This window comes from Aphelocoma coerulescens, chromosome 1, assembly GCF_041296385.1.
Source record: "Aphelocoma coerulescens isolate FSJ_1873_10779 chromosome 1, UR_Acoe_1.0, whole genome shotgun sequence".
NCBI classification, from domain to species: domain Eukaryota; kingdom Metazoa; phylum Chordata; class Aves; order Passeriformes; family Corvidae; genus Aphelocoma; species Aphelocoma coerulescens.
Genome location: NC_091013.1, coordinates 66,352,664 through 66,372,798, shown reverse-complemented (window position 1 = coordinate 66,372,798; position 20,135 = coordinate 66,352,664). Strand labels below are relative to the sequence as shown.

General features: G+C 42.1%; 1 protein-coding gene and 2 long non-coding RNA genes across 8 annotated transcripts in view; 1 reads left to right on the top strand and 2 right to left on the bottom strand.

The window, feature by feature from the left end:
* RNASEH2B (ribonuclease H2 subunit B) overlaps nucleotides 1-1,941 on the bottom strand; it is a 45,057-nt gene extending 43,116 nt beyond the window's left edge. For all 3 annotated transcript variants that reach the window (XM_069011209.1, XM_069011191.1, XM_069011200.1), the window contains exons 1-2: nucleotides 1,901-1,941; nucleotides 1,288-1,682 (exon numbers count right to left, since the gene is read on the bottom strand). In XM_069011209.1, the coding sequence (XP_068867310.1) occupies nucleotides 1,288-1,682; nucleotides 1,901-1,926 (421 nt within the window). In that variant the 5' untranslated portion in view covers nucleotides 1,927-1,941. The remainder of the gene's footprint in view (nucleotides 1-1,287; nucleotides 1,683-1,900) is intronic.
* Nucleotides 1,942-2,751: 810 nt separating this feature from the next.
* Nucleotides 2,752-6,625, bottom strand: LOC138118889 (uncharacterized). 3 transcript variants are annotated; one of them, XR_011155322.1, is made up of 4 exons: nucleotides 6,362-6,625; nucleotides 4,435-4,544; nucleotides 4,067-4,107; nucleotides 2,752-3,344 (listed from the first exon to the last, which is right to left on the bottom strand). It is a non-coding gene; the product is annotated as an uncharacterized lncRNA (long non-coding RNA). The 3 variants fall into 3 exon arrangements; XR_011155318.1 differs by lacking the exon at nucleotides 6,362-6,625 and adding an exon at nucleotides 5,380-5,447; XR_011155323.1 differs by lacking the exon at nucleotides 6,362-6,625 and adding an exon at nucleotides 5,198-5,253.
* A 410-nt stretch (nucleotides 6,626-7,035) lies between these two features.
* LOC138118881 (uncharacterized) lies at nucleotides 7,036-12,924 on the top strand. Of its 2 annotated transcripts, XR_011155317.1 has the most exons (5): nucleotides 7,036-7,988; nucleotides 8,218-8,468; nucleotides 10,245-10,509; nucleotides 10,768-10,851; nucleotides 11,312-12,924. It is a non-coding gene; the product is annotated as an uncharacterized lncRNA (long non-coding RNA). The 2 variants fall into 2 exon arrangements; XR_011155316.1 differs by lacking the exons at nucleotides 7,036-7,988; nucleotides 8,218-8,468 and having other exon boundaries at nucleotides 10,099-10,509.
* The last annotated feature ends 7,211 nt before the right edge of the window (nucleotides 12,925-20,135 follow it).

The window sequence follows — 20,135 nt, the reverse complement described above, 5'->3', positions numbered from 1 at the left end:
TCATGCATAAGCTAAGCATATTTGTAAATATTTGCACAGTATGGACATCTGTTAGCATAACCAGTCATTTGATACAAGATTCAGCTTTAAATCCTAGTCTGCGTAGAGTCAGTATTAAAAAAGGAATTACTCACTTTATTAATTCCTTTCTTAGGCACCAAGCATGTCACATACCAAAGGGTGGAAGCAAAAAGTTAAAACAAGAGGAAGAGAGGAATCAGTGAAATCATAACAACTGGTTCTGTTTCTCATATAACTAGACAAGCCTGGTTTCTTATGGGTGTATGTCTCAAGACTGAGCTCCTGCCTTATTTTCAACCTTTGCTGAACGAAGCTCTTGCTATACTTTTCCTTCAGTGATGCCATTTACATTTCTCACATCATCACAGGCAAAGCTCATAAAATTACTCCAAAGAACTCCTCCTTTTTATCACGTTTGGTTATTAACACTTTTAAGTTATGGGTGGGGCTAAGAAATAGCCACAGTTCAAAGCCAGCCCACAGATAATCATGGAAGTCGCATTTCCTTAAAAAGCAAACTAGAAAAGGCAATTATGTCTCTTTCCTCTTAGTGTCTTGGCATTTGAGTACATCCTGTTTCACTCATCCTCTTTAACAGAAAAGCATTTTGTGATCTCCTTGTTTAAACCTGATACTAGGCAGAAATACATGTAAGGGAGCAAAGGCATCCTCCCATTGATTCAGGGCTGAGTGGAAGAGACTAAGCCTCCACTACACAGAGCTTAAGGCCTTGGTGGTTATTGCACCTGAATATGGCAGGTGGATACCTGCAGAGCTGCCATGTGGAGCTCTGCTGCTTCAGAATAAAGAGGAGATCTCACTCTGGCTTAGGGCTGAAGCCAGTTTGACAGCTGTGGCTTAGGGCACTAAACCGCTTCCTTCAAAAAATGCAGGAATGGACTGAGGGGATGGAGGCAAGACAGGCCGCCAGCTCCAGGGAGGGGACAGCGAGACCCATCAGGGACATCGGTGGCAAGAGCACGTGGCAAAACCCTAACGACCCATACAAATCAAACGCACTGATCCAGCGAGGGAAACCGGGCCCCTGGAGGGGAAGGGCGGGTACCCTGCGGGGCCTCGTGTAGAGGCCGTGTCTCAAATCCGCCTTACCACACCCGGGCGGGAACCGGCCGCACGCAGCAGCCGCGGCACCGGCCCCAGCCGCCGGGGAAGGGCGCCCGCCTCCTGCCCGAGCCGGCCAGCGGGGCGGGAGAGCTCGGCGCTGCGGCAGAGCCGCCCCTCCGCGGAGCGGACCCGCCGGGTTACCTGGGGCAATGAGCACCCACTGCGCGGGGTGCGCGCCCGCGGGACGCCGCTCCGCGCCCTGCCCGCTCCGTGCGCCCCGCATGCTCCGTGCGCCCGCCAGCCCGCCGCTCCCGCTGCAACATGGCGGGCGGGGCGGGCCGCGCCGGGAAGGGGCCGGGCGGCAGCGGGGCGAGGGGACGGCTCCGGCTGCGCCACCGCTCCGCCTCTTCCCCTTCCCGACACACGCAGGGAGTGGGTGGTACGGCCGTGGAGGGCGGGGCCGGCGGCGGCAAAGCTTCTGCTCTCCTCCCGGCCCGCGGGATTCGGGTGCGTGTGATGTCCCGCCCGCAAGGCGAAGGGAGCACCCGGGGCTCGTAAACGCTCGTGGTCCAAAGGAGCGATAGAAGTCACAGGGTCTGCGAACAATCAGAAAATTTCATTAGTGATTGCTCGCTTGGCGTGGAAATTGTTTTGTTAGTCCGTGGCCTGTTACGTAAGCACACGGCTTAGTGGGTTTTGGATATAGGGGTAGGGTGAAAGGGAAGAAAGAAAGGAAAAGATGAGTTAGAGAGGGGCAGAGAGAAAGAGAGAGAGAAAGAAAGAGGAAAAGAGAAGGGAGAAGACATGGCCGGACCTGATTCCAGCATTGATCCCGCTCATGGTCCTGTGGGCTGCTGCCCCGGCTTGGGAAGGGTACCTTTTTATGGATAGGTTTTCTCCACCCTGAAGACGGGTTTCTCACTTCCCATGTAAATTAGTTACCAAACGCAGTCCGATCTTTCAGACCTTTCTGGAAATGGGTGGGAGGGCTTTGGGGGGCTTGGGTGGTCTTGATGTCTCTCTGCAGTCCATGCCCACTTCCTGGCTTCATCATTCCCGTGCTTGCACTGTACTCTGTTATGCTCGTCTTTAGGAACTAGAACAAGGGTGTTTGTCCAGGAAAAGTGCTGCCCTACCTCCGCATGGCCCCCATCTCCAGCCACACCTTGTTCTTTCTCACGACTTGTCAGTACTGTAGTAGTTCTGTCTCACAGTGTCACAGGGCTTGACACAAAGGGCACAAACTGAAATGAATTCCATTTAAATGTAAGAAGAAGTGTCTTTAGTGGAGCAGGTTGTCCTGAACAGCCATGCCATCTCTATCAGTGGCGGTATTAAAATCCAGACTGGGTGTTCCTCTGAGCAGCCGCTGTAGCTGGCCCAGCCCTGAGCAGGGGGCTGGACTAGACCCTCTCCAGAGGTGCCTGCCAGCCTTGGCCATTCAATGGAACCTCAGTCCTGTAAGGCTGGTTGTGGGCAGAGCCACAGTTCTCTCGCAGCAGTCATCGTACCCAGTGTACAATATGATCCTGCTAAATAGGTTCTTTGCCTCCAGATCGCACTGAGGAGCCATAACCACAACACAAAATGCCTATTTTCATGCACGTGGATATATATGTACATAAACTTGGCTTTACCCACACAAGACTGAAGGGATGGCCACCTTCCCAGAGATTTAGGAATAAATACTATGTTATCAAAAGTATTAAAGTATACATATCAATTGTAAATCTCAGAGATATGAAACAAATATTAAAAACATACTAACATCTATTCCCCAAAACAGAGCAGAACTAACCAAGGCCAGCATATGCAAAACAGCTGAGCTGATGTAAGGCTGAAAAAAATAATTTCCTGAAGTTTGAGCATATACCTTCATCACTGAGATTACATTAATCTAAATTTGTTTTATTTTAATTTTTCTGACTTTTTTTCCACTGATTGAAGTAAGGCAAGGTTTAAGTGCCAAAGACCGCATTGCACCATGTGTTTTGAAGTCCCCAGAGAAATCACTTGCTCTTAGAGTGATTGCAATTTGCCGTGGCGTATGCCTGGATTGCAACACTCACTGATGGGTCTTGTAAAACTCTCCTCACTACTTGTGTTAGCAAAGAGAGAAGGATGCTTGCCAGTTCCACTGTAATCTGTACAATACCACAGGAAGAGCAGAACAGAGCTGATTGCTGTGTTTGAAACCTTCCTAGAAGGAAAGACTTGCATGCAGAAGAAGGGTTCTCCATAAAATTTGGCTTCTAGTCCTGAAAACAACAACGATTTTAGCATGTTGTACACCACTGAGCTTAACAAAGCTCTGGAGAAGACAGCAATCCAAGTCTGCAAGCCTCCAGATGCAGTGTGTGTCAGGATCAAGTCTAGAAGCATAAGCTGCAGTTGTTCCAGAGCTCCTATTTCCTCCCTGACTGTAGTGGGTGATGGAAATACTGTAGCAAACATTGCTGAATGTTTACAAAAGTGACTTATTAAGCTCACATTTTTCAAAGTACCAATCCATCCTTATTTAGGCACCTGGTAAGTAAGCTAATTTTCAGAGGTGCTGAGTACTCCTACCATTAATTGAGCTGAATGAACATTTCAGCTGTTCATTTCTTTTGATTTATGAGCATCTCCCACAATCTCTAGATGTATATTGGCCTTGGGATCTATAATGTCTTTTTCCAGGAACTTTCAGATAGAAATGTTTTTCTCAGATACTTTGAAATGGCCTAAACAGAAATTCTCAAATAGGCCTGGACAAGGCTCTAGAATGACATCAGTTTTGGAATAAAAACAATGCAGTAATTTATACATGTTAAATATTTAAAACTTTCTGTTGTTACTCCTGCACACTTGATATAAACTGTTCCCCTTTATAAACAGAGGATATACTATATCATTATAAGCAAAAGATAAACTAATTAGGGATTTCTGTCAGGAGCTGATGATACTAAAATCTTATTTGCTTAAGAATTAAATACCTTACCTTCAGGCTTGCCAACACTTTTAAACTGTAGTGGTGTCTCCCTGAAAGAAAATGCTGAAGTTTAAAACACTAGACTGATCTGAACTGCTGTGGTGATATAATTTTAAATACTCAGATCTTAATTTCATGCACATGGGTATTCTCATTTGGGTCCATATGACTCATTAAGTCCAGAAAGTTAAATGCATCCAATATGGGACTGCGTCCAATCTGAGGACAATTGTTTTCCACATTTCAGAGCCATTTGATTTGCATTCAGACTTCACCTGCATGCTGTCTGTTCATTCATTTCTCCTAGGGCTCCTTCTTATAATCCAAATATCTGTGCAAATACAAGCATCCCTTTTTGCCAAACAAAAATTACTTACTTTTGCTGCCAAAGAAATGCTACTTCTGTCCACCTTCAGCTGCAGAATTTACCTCTTCCTCCTCCCCTACACTAGTTTTAAGTGAAGGCACTTTTAAACTTTGCTCGGAGCTAGAAACAAAAGAATGTATAGAAAGAAGTGTGATTCATTTTTAAGTCAAGGTTGTCATTTAAAAGACAAAAATATTTCCACATGATTAGGTTTCATTGTACACTGTTTCAACAAATATGGGCTATGTTTATCTATTTTATGCTTCAGTGGTTCAAGCATTTACATGCATAGCTTTAAATCCATTGCTCTGCACATTTAAGGGTCACCTGTATATATGGATGCAAGGGTTACCTTTAATCCCAGTAAAAGGCCTAGTGATACATATAACTTTAGCTGATGTACCAAGATAATTATGATTCATTTTAAGTTATCTAGTATAAAATACTGTTCTAAGTTCATCATGGGCTTTGTTTGGTTTTATTCAAAACAAAGCATGTGCAGCATTGAAACAACTTGAAAATATGGAGGCCAAACACAGAGATGGCATTGACCTGAAAGAACACATACCAACATTGTAAACCAATAAAACATCATTTGAATTTCTAACTGAAATTTCAGTTCAATCTGTCAAGCTGAAAAATAGTTATTTTAAATAGTTGTTCATGACAGCATTCGTCTAAGCAAGTACTTCTCTTACTGAAAGTAGTCCATTTTAAGGAAAATAACAGTATTAATTCAAAAGCACTCAAGCAATGGTGAAAAATATTCTAACCAGCTCTGAGCAGAAATCACTTTGTCCTTTGCAGTAAACAAGGTTATAGCCCAGTCTCCTAAGGAAGTGGGGCTTAGGGGAGCATATTGTGTATTTGTATGCATGTCTGACTCCTCCATCAGTAAGTGGTCACTGACTTCAGACACCTTTGATGCAGCTCCATATTTTATCAGAGCACACACCTAGGCTGAGGAAAGAAACATCCTTCAGGTGACATTGATCTCCCCCTAAAACAGATGCCCATCTCTGGACAGCCCTTCAGCTCTCTAAAATTCATGGCATTTGTTGACTGCAGGCTCAATTTGGTTGCAGAGTGGGAACACCTGGCCACCCACTTCTGGTCCAGTAGGGCACTGCCTCTCATAGGTCTTTTGTCATAATCTCTAGTTGCATGTACATGTGTCACATACTTCAGGGTATCTTAGATTACATTAGTGACCCTTCTAGGGAAGAAGAGGGTTGTGAGATAAAGAAATACAAATTCTAAATGCCTTAGTAATGAGCTTTTTGATGTTCAAATGCCATAAGGCAGTGGAATATAAGTATCACAGCCAAGATTTCTCCCTTGTAATTATTCTTTCTTGTTGTCATGCCTTCAGCTGCAATAGGGTTCATTTTCTTCTGAGTAGCTGGTACAGTGTTGTGTTTTGAAGTTGGTATGAGAATATATCTTAATGTTGACAACACACTGACGTTTTAGTTGTTGCTAAGTAGTGCTTACTCTGAATCAGGGACTTTTCAGTTTCCCATGCTCTGCCAGCCAGCAGGTGCACAAGAACCTGGGAGGAAACGTGGTCAGGACAGCTGACCCAAACTGGCCAAAGGGATATTCCATACAGCAGAACATCATGGCCAGGATTTAAACTGTGGAGAGCTGGCCAGAAGAGGCTGATCACTGCTTGGGGACTGGCTGGGCATCAGTCAGCATGTGGTGAGCAAATGTATTGAGCACTGCTTGCTTTTTGGGGGTTTATTTCTCTCCCTTTCCTTTTTCATTACGAATATTGTTTTTATTATAATTATATAACTTTATTATATAATTTTATATAATGTATAAATATAAAATTTATATATTATATATTATTTTATTAATTATAGTATTTTAGTACTTTATTAGTATTATTAATATATTTTCTTTTGTTTGAATTGTTAAACTGTTCCTACCTCAACCCATGAGGCTGAAGATTTTCCGATCCTCCTCCTGACCAGGGATGGTAGGAATGAGTGAGCAGCTGCAATGGTGCTCAGCTGCCAGCTGGGGTTACACCACAACACGTGGAGGTGTGAATATTCCTGAAGGCTTCCCAGCTTTGAATAATAGCATTTGTAAAATGGCTAACATATGCATGGATTATGTGATGTCTAACAAGAACTTGAGCTTGTGCCATAGTTCAAAGGAAAATTCAATCACCTACAGAACTCAAATTCATTAGAAAATTATCTTCACTGGTGAATTTGGAACTACTGTTTTGTTGTTATTCTAAAACCCAAATAATAGCAGGGGTTATCTGCCTATGCCCGTCTGTGGTTATGCATAGAAATCCCTCCATGGGGCCAGAAGTGTGGGCTGTTTAGTGGTTGTGTGAGAACCGAACTTTGCCTACAGGTGAAAGCAGGGTGAGCTGTAAGCAGAAGGCACAGGCATGAGTGAGTTTAGAAAGAACAGGAAGGTCTATAGCAGTTTGAGACACCTGAGTTTTAAGTCCAAGAAGCCTCATTTAATGCAGAATATAAACACTGCCCTCACAGATGAAGAAACATTAAAAAAAAATTGTTGGTTCTTCCACTGTTGGAGTGGCCAAGTCCCACAGAACACAGATGGCTTTGCCTGCCTCTTCCATTATTCCTGGTTGTGACTTCTTTACTGTAACTGTGAGTGATATCAGGAGAAGTAAAATAAACAGGGTTAGATCATGGCCTCAAACACCATCCAGAAACCATCTGTATTGTCTAATTGGTAGCAACTCCAGGCTTAGTCCTGTGCCAACTAGTAAACTTCCCAGACACTGCACTAGCACAATGCCAAGGACAAGACGACTTTGCCCCAGTAAGTAATATAAGCAGTGTGATCTGGGTTTCCATGATAAGATTTTGGTAGCAGGAGGGGCTACAGGGCTGACTTTTGTGAGAATCTGCCAGAAGCTTCCCCCATGTCCGAGAGATCCAGTGCCAACCGGCTCCAGGACAGACCGTCCGCTGGCCAAGGCTGAGCCCTGCAGTGGCAGTGGTAGTGCTTCTGGGATAACAGAGTTAAGAAGGGGGAAAAACCTGCACCATTGCAGGCAGAAAGAGGAGTGAGACAATGTGAGAGCAACAGTTCTGCAGACACTAAAGTCAGTGGAGAAGGAGGGGCAGGAGGTGCTCCAGGCACCAGCCCCTGGTATAGCCCATGGGTATCTATGGGGGAGTAGAGAGCCACCTGCAGCCTGTGAAGGACCCCACCCAGAGCAGGTGGATGTGCCCAAAGGAGGCTGTCACCCCACGGGAAGCCTGTGCTGGAGCAGGCTCCTGGCAGGACCTGTGGTTCCGTGGAGACTCACACTGGAGCAGCCTGTTCCTGAAGGACTGCACCTCATGAAAAGGACCCACACAGGAGCAACTCATGAAGAACTGCAGCCTGTGGGAAGGATTCATGTTGGAGAAGTTTGTGAAGGACTGTTTCCTGTTGGAGGGACACTACGCTGGAGCAGGGAAAGAGTGAATCATCCTGCTGAGGATGTGTGATGACAATGTGTGATGAACTGACTGCAGCCCCCATTCACCATCCCCCTGCGCTGCTGGCAGGGAAGAGGTAAAGAAATTGTGAGAGAAGTTGAGCCCTGCCTTCAAGAAGGGAGGGTGAGGGAAGGGTGTTTTAAGATTTGGGGTTATTTCTCATTACCCTGCTCTGTTTTGATTTGCAATAAATTAATTTCCCCAAGTTGAGTCTGTTTTGCCCATGACAGTAATTGTAGAGTGATCTTTCCCTGCCCTCACCTCTATCCACAAGCCTTTCCTTATATTTTCTTTCCCCTGCCCAGCTGATGAGGCGAGTGACAAAGTGGCTTTGGTGGACAGCTGGCACCCAGCCAGAGTCAACTCACCACACAGGGCCACCCTGTTTTGCGGAAAAAGTACAGCATCAGCATCATCCTTCTTCCCTTGGGTCCATGGAAGGCACTCTGGGTTGATTTATTTACTGGTTTAAACACAGCCATGCTTCAGTATGGCTCATAATGTGCCTAGTGAGAATTTTTGCCAAATGGGACTCTACGGCAAGCAGGCATGACAGGTCAGTAGTCAAATAGATCTTGCAAGGCTCACCCATTTCTAGGACTTGTGGGTGAAGATTTCATAGAAATGGCCAGTTAATGCATTGTGAGCTTGACATTTCTGGAAGTGTAAAACTTACTGCATATGAAGAAAACTTACTGTACATCTGCATCTGTAATGTGTGAAATAGACTGTGTAACAGCTGCAGATGAGTGCAGGTACTGAAGCATGCACTGTGTCCATTTGCCCAGAACTGCCAGCCCAGGCAAAGTGATTGCCATGGCTCCAAATGGACAGCCAGGCATGCAGGAATCCTTGACTATGTTCTTCTTTTTCTGACTGTAGAAATTTTGAGGAAAAAAAAGGGGCTCTTTTCTGTGGAAATATGAAGATATATCTAAGAATTTAAGATTTTCAGTTGTTTCTGAGTTAATGGTTTCAGCTCCTATACCATACAAAACTTTTCACTTCAGAACAGTTTTTCATTTATCTTTTAAAAGTCTCCTGAATTCATGTGCAAAATGAATCTTACTGGTAATTAGGTATTTGGTGAATTCTTAGCTTGCTGCATGTGTTAATCATATTGAAACTAGCTATACTCTAATATTGCTTTTAATTCAGACTGAAAATCAGTATTCTCAGTTGAATTATGTATTGGCTTATGAAGTGTTGTGTCTTCACTACTGCAAGTAAGTCTTATTTTGTGAGCTCTGCAAAAAGATTATATTGTTAATATACATAAAATTTGATTTCAGCCAAGTATGTTCTCAAGGGGAATTCCAGGAGGCAAAGGGTCCTTGTTACTTGGAACATCATTAACAGTATTTTGTGACCTTCAAGGCAGATAATTAGAAGAATAAGTTGTTAAGGTTTATGTACCATCCACAGCGTTATTGAAACAAAGGACCTGTGTGAGATGCTGTTTCAAAGATTCTGCACAGATCAAGAATTGTTGTCTTTGACATAACCCTTATCAAGAACATCATACCAGAAATGAAGAACTGGCAGTAAAACATCCCCTGTACTGGATTTGGGAAGTAACCAAACTGATTACAAAGAAAGATTGTAAATTGATTTAAAATGTGAAAGGGTTGTATTAAACTTAAAGACTGCTGTACTTGTTCCATATCTTTAGAAGTGACTGGCTGAAGACTGACTTGCCCATAGTCTGAAACAGACCTTTTATCATCTGTCTGCTGGATGGAACAATACAGGCATGTTTCATTTATTTAGGATATGGCCAGGGGCCAAAGAAAGATTAAAAATGTAAGCAAGAGTCAGTGCAATGGTTGTTCCTGTAAGAGTTAGGCATTTGGATTGCAATATCAGCAAATCCGCCCACAAAAGATATATTCCTACAACAGAGGATTTTCATTTGATGTCCTGGAAAAGCTATTGGTATGGTAAGGACAGGCTTACCCATTACTCCAGCAGCTGAGTTTGGAATGCATTTGGCATTTACGAGAGTAAACAAAAGCAATTGACTTATTTGAATAAGTTGTTTCGTGAGCAGCAGAACTAATGAATGCAAACAAATTCTAAAAGGAACAAATTGTTCCTTATGGAATTCTGTCTTTGTTCTTCAGCCTCCCTCATCATAACCCCAGCTCCCCTGCCCAGGTCCTCTGTACTTTTTGAGCCAGCTGAGACTCATCACATGCTGCAGCTTACTCAGGGCTGGGGTGTGCTGTTGGCCCCCTGGCCCTGCCATAGCTGAGCTCACTGTGTCTCTGTCTCAGTGGGGGCAAGTTGTCTGAGGACCTCTGTCCTCCAGAGAAACTTCATTGTTTTGTAGATGCTTGAGAGGGGTTTAAGCCTGCCTGAGGGACCTAACTTGAGCTTAAATTCAAGAAAGCCAGCCTTGTTTCAGCGTTTCTGCCCTACCAAAAGGAACAATAGATCATCACTGCTTGTCTGAGACCAGGCATCTAATTTTGCAGACAAGGTCTGCCTTCAGAGAGATCCAAAGGTATTCAACTGTCTACACTGACTGTAAACTTTTCTTTAGGAGAGCTTATTCTTCAGTTTCCTGAAATGTTTGGTCAAGGTAAAAACCTAAGGTAAGACTCCAATTTGAGCCTTATTTTTTCTATTTTGATTGAAACTGTCCATGGAAGTCAGGAGAGGCAGACAGACAGATTGCCGCATTGTGGGAATTATGGGAAACTATGCTAAAATTAATTATAATTAGGAAGCACGTGTATTTAATGTAGTGGTTTATCTGCTTTAATATTGCTCTAGATAATGTAGAAAAATACTGGAAAAATAGAATAAATTTTCATTTAGTTTCATTAAAACTTTTTTTTTTTTTTAAATAGTTGAATACAAGTCCAAATCTTGTGTCTATCTGAAACAATTTAATTCAAAAATGTAGAAGAGTTCAGTCCAAGATTTCATTTCAGGTAAGGGAACTGATTCTGCTATGTACATTGTTAGTGAGTTGAACAGAAGACTAAAACTTCTTGAACGCAAACTTCTGTAGAAAAGCCATTCACCAGTTGAACTCAGCTTTTCTAATATACCTGTGTCTTCTGAAAGTACCCAGACCAGTGGCTGATGTGATTCCCTAATCTTTCTCCAAAATACATTTTTAATTTTTCCTTGACACTCAGGTGGATCAGACCTCTACTATTTTATGATTTAATTCTCTTCAGCTCTTTTGGAACATGCACAAAAGAACTGGAGAACTGCTGGTTCAAAGGGACAGTAACAGAACTGGAAATAAGTCAGTTTGAATAAAAGAAGAAACCAGCTGAGCCTGTAGTCAAAAAATCTGACTGATTTCAAGCTGAAATCTTTGGCACATTTGGATAACAAAGAATACACTATAAAATGAAGGTTTGTGCCTTCTTGTCCTCTTAGGATGAAGCCGGAGCGAGGAGATACTCTGATGGCCGTTCCACTGTGCTTAGCTCAACCACCAATGTGACTGGGAAGTGGATGAGGTCTCACAGGAAGCCTGTTTTGAGCTCAATTTCACAACAGAAGAAGTGAGCTGTTTAGGAGTAAGAATACCTCATTTTCTTCAGTGAATGTCTGAAGACTTTGCTATAAGACCTTGACAGTCACAGTACGGAATGCCTGTCTATTTGTCCACCCATGCTCACTTTATTTTTTTTTAATTAAGTGCTGGTTTGGCCAAGGTATGCATTCATGAAAAGTGCTAATAAATCTCTGATCACTTGGGCTGGCTTTGTTTCACAGACAGCACTCACAGGAGTGCTGAGTCCTCTTCTGTGAGCAGTGACATTGGCACAAGGAGGAGCAGTTCTCCTTGCCACCAAAAACCAACCTGTCTTCAGAAGGCAAGCAGGTGAGTTCCTTTGCTTGCAGCGAGGCTTCGCTTCTTCTCTTCTCCACCATGCAAGTACTCTCTAAGCCTTCTATGGTCTGGCTCTAGACCCAACTGCAGTCACATTTTTCTTTACAGCGTTGAAATAAAATTTTACAAGTCAGTTTTGCTTAAACAGCAGAATGCTTGGGGAACCATCCTGGACTCAAGGAGAGGTATTTCCACTGAGGTATTAAAACTACTGAAGTATTAAACTATTACCTGAAAAAAGAAGAAAGCCTAAGAAATATGTAAAAATCCACTTGGTTTATCTGTGCAATATATAATTTGTGAATTACATAGAACACATCTAGGACAGTATCAGTCCTTGGGGAGGATATCTTAGTTCTGCCTCACAGGACTCCCACATTTAACTTAGGCGTAGAGTGGTAAACCAAAGCTAACACTTTTTTTTTTTTTTTTTTTTTGTAAACTAAGACTTCTATGCTCAAGTCCTAAGTGGTTTAATGTGGAAATTCTGAGGGACAAAAAGCAGAAAAAGGAAAGAGCAATTGTAAATAAACCCACAAGAAATAAGGAGGATTTTGGCAAAGGAGGATAAAAAGAGAAAGAAACAGAGAAGTGAAATACGTCTAGTGAGAGAGAAAGAAGGAGTAACTGCAGGGAACACCAGACATTTCCTACCCATGGGACCATGTCAGTGGCTCAGACAGAAGCAGCTGTACTCAGCAGAGACCCAGATTTGTCAGAGAGCCTGGGGCTGTCTTGACAGAAACTAAACCCAACTTTCAAATGCCAAGCAAAATAGGGTTAGAGATGAAGAAAGCTTTTTACCTTAAATGAAAAGCTTTGCCTTAAATAAAAACCTTCAAAGGACTGCCCCCCTTCTCCTCTACTGCATGAAAAATAGAAAACTTTAGCAATCAATGGCTGTTGGGCTCTGTTGTCAAGGTCTTGGTTATAATGCAGCTTGGACAGCCACGGTAGATGAGGCCAACGGGGGATTCAAATGGAATGACCTTCTTTTGTTGCATTTTGATTTTCAGTTTTATTAAAAAAAGCTCTTTAGCTTAGGTCTCTACCTAGGCTTTTTTTGTAACCGAGATATAAAACAGTTTGGCTCCATCTTAACTGGCCAGCCAAACTGTGTTACAAGGTCAGGCCATAAACAAATTTAACAACTGTTGTTAATTAAATAGTTATTGTAGTATAGATGGGGTCAAACAAAGGGTATGTGTGGGAGGGGAGGGAAAGAGAGGGCCTAAGTGGCAAAAGGTGGGGGAATCTTGGCTCCTGACTTAGAAGGCGTGAACAAGCAAGAACTCTGTGGAAAAGACCTCTGGGACATAACAATAACAGTTAGCGTTTCAAATTTTGGTGCAAATATTAAGAAATTAATAGCAAAAAACCCCAACCCATGTTCTCTCATTTACACTTTCCTATTATGTGAAACCATCTTGGTAAGACTTGGCTTTTCTCCAGCAGAAGTCCTGTATCTGCCTCTATCAGTGGTATCACTTCAATGACATATTAATGCCTCCCAATGCCAGGATGTTGTCCAAGTTCCAGCTGTTTGAAAGAGTTGTTACAGAATGGGAATTCCAGTTGGAGATTTATAGAACAGCAACAGAAAAAAAAAAAAAAAGGATTACATTTAATTTTAATACTCAGAAATGTGCTTTCCTTGTCATGAAAGTGGAACCCTGCCTGCATGTCTGCAGCCTCCCTTGCATACTGTTTTTGTGTGTGCCTAGCTAAAACCAGTGCCTGTGATATGATCTGATTTTGACTCTACAGAAGAAGGTAGGAGGAGCAAAATTTATGCTTCAGGTCTGTAAGGCATTTTAAAGTTAATCGTGTCCTTTGGGTCTGATATAATTTGTGTAAGATTGCTGTTGATGATTAGAATAGCTATTTAAGGTTTTTGTTAATAGTCTGTTACATGGATCCAGTGGAAAGATTCCAATAGCAGTCTGTTAGTTTTTCCCTGTCACATTCAGGTTACAGACCCTTCACAGATGTTGTAAATAGACATCAATACTAAAAGGGAATATTACACAAATTAAAATCATAAGTGTGCTTGAAACTGCCAACATAGACATTTTGTTAAAAACATCTGTCACATAAAAGCAAACATTTAAGGCCATTATATTTATAACAATTGTTTTCATTTTTAATATGTACTACATATTTTTCTTTTCTTCTGTTATTATTGATTTGAATATTTTTTTCTTAGACTTTAATACTTTTTTTTTCCAACATTACTTATGTTCTTGACCATATAAATAATAATGTGGACTTTTAATGAAAAGAAATAAATCTCAGTGTTTGGAAATCTAGTGGATAGTTGCACAATGAATGAGTCAACTGAGAATCCAACACCATGTTCTCAAAAAAAAAAAAAAAATAGTTATCACATGTTACAAACAAAAGTATTAAGCTGGATGTCTGTTCAATTACATCCAGTTATTTAATTCTGTTCTGAAATAATTTCTTAGGTGAAAAGGATAAATGACATATAAATGTCCTCTTCTGGGCCTTTTTGTTGCATTACTGCTGATGCAGCTGTTCCAATTGTACAAGTACTCACCATAACACTGTGCAACAGAGGCCCCCAAAGCTGGACAGCCTTGAGGTGCTTTCTGACTAACACACCTACTGCACCGGTGTTATCTACCCTTCCTTCCCCCTTTCCACTGCTGCTTGCAGTTTCTGTGAAATCTCTTAGCCCAAGCTGCTCTAGGCTTGTCTCACCAGTGCTTTTTCTACTACAAAATAAAAGAGAGAAACCATCAGTGCCCCCATTTAGCCTGCTTACAACTCCTCTCTCCCTTATGTTTGCTTTGGGGAGAACTATTTTGAGCTAAGGCAGAAAAGGAGCTAACAGTGAAGAAGTGGGGACAACTGCACCTCGTGCTCGAGCTCAGCCTTATTTCCTTCCATTTGTAGCAGCACACCTTCACACTTCCTAACAGCTTAAATTTGTCAGAAGATTATATAAATACAATGAATTGTGACAATCAGGAAGAATTTCCTGCTCATGGAACAATAGTCTTGGTCTGGTTAAAATCAATACCTGCTATTTTTTTTGATTGCCTGTGTTCTGAAAACCACTTAAATACATGATCAGCTTTAAGGTAATATTTAGCTTTTCCTTAAGCTGGTGAGATATTTCTCAATGTAAGGCCTCCATATAATTAGATCCAGTTGAAGAAGGACAGGTGCAGTCTCTAGAAGCATTGTTATTTGTGTGGCACAGAGGGTATGCTGGACCCTTTACAAATGTAGAGACACAGCCCATGGCCAGGGTAGTTGTTGAACCAATTCAGACTCAAAAAAAAGTTATGAAAAATGTAAATACTGACTTCAGGTTCCAATCAAGAATGGAACAGATCTCTTGAAGAGATTATGAAGATGCTCTGCTGTGTAGGACTGAGTAAGCCAGGCCCATAGCATCATAGAAATGTCAGCTGGAAGAGATGCCTAAAGATTTCCTGGTTATCCAATGTAACCTCCCTCTGGAAGCGGGATTACCACCAGTGCTAGAGCAGCCCTTAGTCTGAAAGAACTGTGGGGTTTTTTTTTCATTGCTGTGCATCATAGGGTATCATTGCCCTTTGAAAGTGTCAGGTACAGCTTCTTCAGAATTATCCTGCATGTCAGGATCAGGCCCAGGTCACTCAATAAAGGCATGATATGTTGAAAAGTGCAATTATTATGATCACAATAAAGCCAAAACCAGAAGTCACTGGGCTTCACTGAGTTGCTGAAACACAGTAAAGAGTCAGATAGTAAAGGGTATCTTTGCAGCATCCTGCTGCTGCTGCTGCAGCGTTCTGGTTTGCTCTAAGTCCTATCCGAACTCTCTGTCACGTCTACCAGCCTGTATAGATACCTCTTTATGGAATCTCAACCAGACACCTATATTTAGGAACTCCATTGACAGTAGCAAATAGATTTCAGCTGACTGCAACAGGAGCTTGCACAACATGCTCCCAGATAAATACCTGCATATAGACACCTGTAGGATCCAGGTCCTACCTGCAGTTGAGAAGTAGGAGGCTTCTGGAAGAAAAGTTTTGAGCCCTGTTTTGAAGAACAATATGTTCATCACCCATCTTTATTGTGGAGGTACATATCCCATGTCCCTAAATTTCCAAATGAAATATTGAGGAGGCCATGCTGTATAAGTGTATGCAGTAAACCAGCCTCACTTATCTCACATATTCTACAGGGTTTCTATGCTGTCTAGCTAACACTTGACTGTATAATCATTGTAATTTTTAAAATTTGAGTATTTAGTAATAAGTATTTAATAGCATCTGTGCGATTATTTTTCATTATATATTTATATATATATTTATTTATATATATCATTTATATTATTTTTCATTTAACAGAAGATCCCTGAGAGAAACAATAAGAAAAGATAGTGAACATGCATAAAAAGAATGAGCTATTAACAGTTTCACCCTCAAAAAATGACATGATGTATTTTTTAGGGGTTTTCAGTGGGAAAATGGAAACACAATGGGTCAGAAATAAAATGTTGCTGTCAGAATAACTGCTTTTATGAACTGCAAACCAGAACCACCACACATTCAGGCAGTGTGTAGGTAAGAACCATCAGCATCGAGGCACTAAATGGACAAATTCCTGTAAAGCACATAGCTCCTAGGTATGTGACCTGCATGGGAAAAATACACAATTCCTGAAATATGTCAGTTCCTCTGTTTTCTGCTTGTCTTAATTTTTCTGTGTGTCTTACTTCAAGATGACTAATTTGCTGTGTTCAACATTAGTTTCGACAATCATTTCTCAGCATGTGTGTGTGCCTTGTCCCTTTATTTCCACATTTTGCTCTGTGGACACAGTTACTGCCATTTGCAACATGAGTTCTGGTAGTATTGTCCATCTCTGTTCTTTATGAGCTTAAAAGTGCATGAAGCCAGGCATTTATCTACATGTCTTTCTAATTTATTGTCAAATTATGCTGTCCTCTAGACCATACCAGGTATGTCAGTAGAGATTTCAGAGAACAGATTTAGAGTGCTTGTACTTATAAAATATTTATTTAGAGCTAAAAGAAAGAAGGTTTTTTTTGCTGGGTTTGTTGTTGGCTGGTTAGTTGGTTGGTTTTTTTTTCTGGGCAAATGAATGGGAAGGTTTGGCAGGAAACAAAATGTAGGAATCAAACTTCTAGGTTATTTTTTTCAGAAGGAAAGAAACAATAGAGTCTATGTTTGGAGGGTAGGTGAGGGCCACTGTAACCTGTGCAGGGGTCTGGGGGAGATTTCTCCCCTAAGTGATTTAATTGTAATGCAGCTTTGCTTTGCTACTAGACTGTGCTGGGACAGAAGTAAGCTACCATGGGGAAAAGACAGCATGCAGATATTAGCTGCAAAACCACTGACATCATCTCTCAGTAACTCCACGTGCCCTTTTGTCTTGCAGAAAAGTGGTCCTTTGAAATCTCTTGCCTGTCAGCCAAAACCAGGTTGAAAAGTAACAGTCCCCTGGTACCAGAGGGGAAAGGCTGTGCTGGCCAGCAGACTGGCAAAACACAGCTGCTAACTCTGCTATGACAGGTTGGGAAAACACAATCTCTGGGGCTTGTTCTAGGTCCTTCCAGACCTCAGTAGGAATGTTCATTGCCTTTTCTGGTGCTGGCTGAGATCATTATGCATAGATTTTCCCAGTACCCAGTTCAGATCCTATTTCAGACACTCCCTGGCAAACACAATATTGTAAATGCTTTGTAGCACTCTGCCTTTGTGCCTGAGTGTTGTGTCTATGGCTGATCTCTTCCTTCGAGCATACAGCTGCACAGGAACCTGTATTTATCCTCATATTCATTCTGCTTTCAACTGTGTTCAGGTCTTACAAGTGTCTTCTATTTGTTATTTTTCTGTTGAAGCCCTTGTTTGCCTAAGTCTTTGATCTCACATATCCAAACATAAATATTCTCTCTAACACTGTACTCAGATGGCCAGAGGAAGGAACAGTCTTTGCAAATACACATTGTGTCAGTATCTCAAAAATCAGGCAAAGTCACATTCATAAAGCCAAGCATTATCCTCTATTTATAAGACAGTAAAGAGCAGGGAAGCTTCTTATCACTGCACAGGAGGGGGGAGGTTCCAGAGAGGATCAGTCCTGTGCTGGTAAGGTATTGTGGTGACATGGTGGGGGTGAACAGATCCGTGGGAGGGCAAGAAAGTCATGAAACCCTTTTCTGTTCCAGTCTCTTCCCCAGCAGAAGGCTGAAGTCCCTTACAGTCCCCATACTGTGGCTTTGGGGTGGCAGTGATTAAGACCAGTCAGGTGTGGCTGGGGAGTGCTGTGTCTTCCAGGTACACTTCATGGTTGCTACAAGGGAGGCTCTTAGAGCCAGCTAGTTCTTTGGTCTCCGCAACAGGACAGCTGCCACGTGAGTGGGAAGGTGCAGATTTGGCTATTGCAACTTACTTTTGTGCAGTAAATTCGAGTAAGAGACAGAGTTGCATCTTGCTTCAAAATACCTGGACACTCTGGGAGTCCTGTAAATGCTATGACTAAGCTGTTATTTCATAGGGGAGAATCAGAGGATGGGCTATTTTGGCTTCATGACTTCTGCTGTGGCATATTTATGCTTTCCAGTAGAGGTCTCTTACAAAGATGACCTCCCAGTTTCTTTGGAATAAACAGAATGAATGTCACTAAAAGCCACCCCCACAAAATGTTACCTGATATGATAATAAATTAAATGAATGTTTAAAATTAAATGTATATGTTTTTTCATGCCCAGAAGCATAAACTGAGATCTGTTTTGTTAAGGGTCTCTTTAAAATGGATCAAATTCTAGACCCAGTTCCTCCTCTGGCATGAATTCCCCCAGATGCCTATGCAAGCACATCTGCTTCCATAAAGTGGGGATCTGCCCCTGGCAATTTAAAGTGTAAGTTTTAATTTTGGAACAATTAGACTATCTGTCTTCTCTGGAGAGAGCCTAAGTCACTGGGGTTTACACGTTTTCAACACCTAGAAACTCTTTACCCATACACTGGTAAAAGAGGAGGGGGCTCAGTGACTGGTCAGAAAGCAGTGTTTGTAGTAAGTCAATTCTAGTAATTTCACTTTAGTTTTAAAAAAACACTAAAATTTGGTTGGCAATGACAGTGCCAAAGAGTGTTAAAGAAAAGGACTCTGGTGGCCTTCAAGACATAGCTGTGGAGTGCATTTGCAAGCCTGCAAGCCTCTCTCCGAGGAGGATAAAGAATCATATAGTCATAGGATTGTTTGGTTGGAAATGATCATCTAGTTCCAGCTCCCCTGCCATGGGCAAGTACACCTTCCACTAGACCAGGATGCTCAAAGCTCAATCCAGCCTGGCCTTGAACACTTCCAGGGATGGAGCATCCACAGCTTCTCTGGGCAGCCTGTGCCAGTGCCTCACCACCCTCACAATAAAGACTTCCTTCCTAATAACTAATCTAAACCTACCCTGTTTCAGTTTAAGGCCATTCTCCCTTGTCCTAGCACTACATGCCCTTGTAAAAAGTCCTTTTCCTTTTCCAGGTCTCCCCTTTTAAGTACTAGAAGGCAGGTATAAGGTCTCCCCAGAGATTTCTCCAGACTGAATATTCCCACCTTTCTCAGCCTGACTTTGTAAGAGAGGTGCTCCAACCCTCTGATCATCTTTGCCGCCCTCCTGTCACCCATTCCGACAGGTCCACATTCTTCCTGTGTAGGGGCCATTCTCTCTCACAGTGCCTTCCCAAGCCATGGCCCAGCATGCATGCCATACTGGGCAGTACCAGTGCACCAGCCATGAGGAAACCAGTTATAATGAGAAGACAAGCTGTGTTTTCTTTGGCAGTGTACAAATTGCCTAAGTATGGTTGCTACAGAAACAGCTGTCAGCTACCTCATGAGTTTGCCATGCAAAGTGGGTAAGAAGCTCAATCTTTATTTTGTGTCAGTGTCCTGAATAAACCATCCACCATTGCATATGGGATCCATAGGGAAGTAGGTTCGGAATCTGCACTGCCTGCCCATGGTGCCTCACCTCCTCTAGAGCATAATTTAATCTCTCTTCTGCCCTTATTCACATGCTGCCATTCAGTCTTTCCCTGAGTACCTCATCAATGGAGAGTAAGTGCAGCACAGGATTTGGTCCTTTCACTTCAATTTTTACGGTTTGTTCTTATATAAACACATTTCAAGGAGTTTTACAAAAGCTGCATAATTCAAGACAGCTTTTGGCATGATGAAAAGAAGTGAAAAGAGAGGAGAAAAGATCCTTTCACTCTGATTTCAAAATGAAGGAGTAAAAAGTGTCCCAGACATCTGAGATGGGAAGGTCCAGAAAAGGCTTCTTAGCAACCCCTATCTACATAAACAGTGAGACAAATG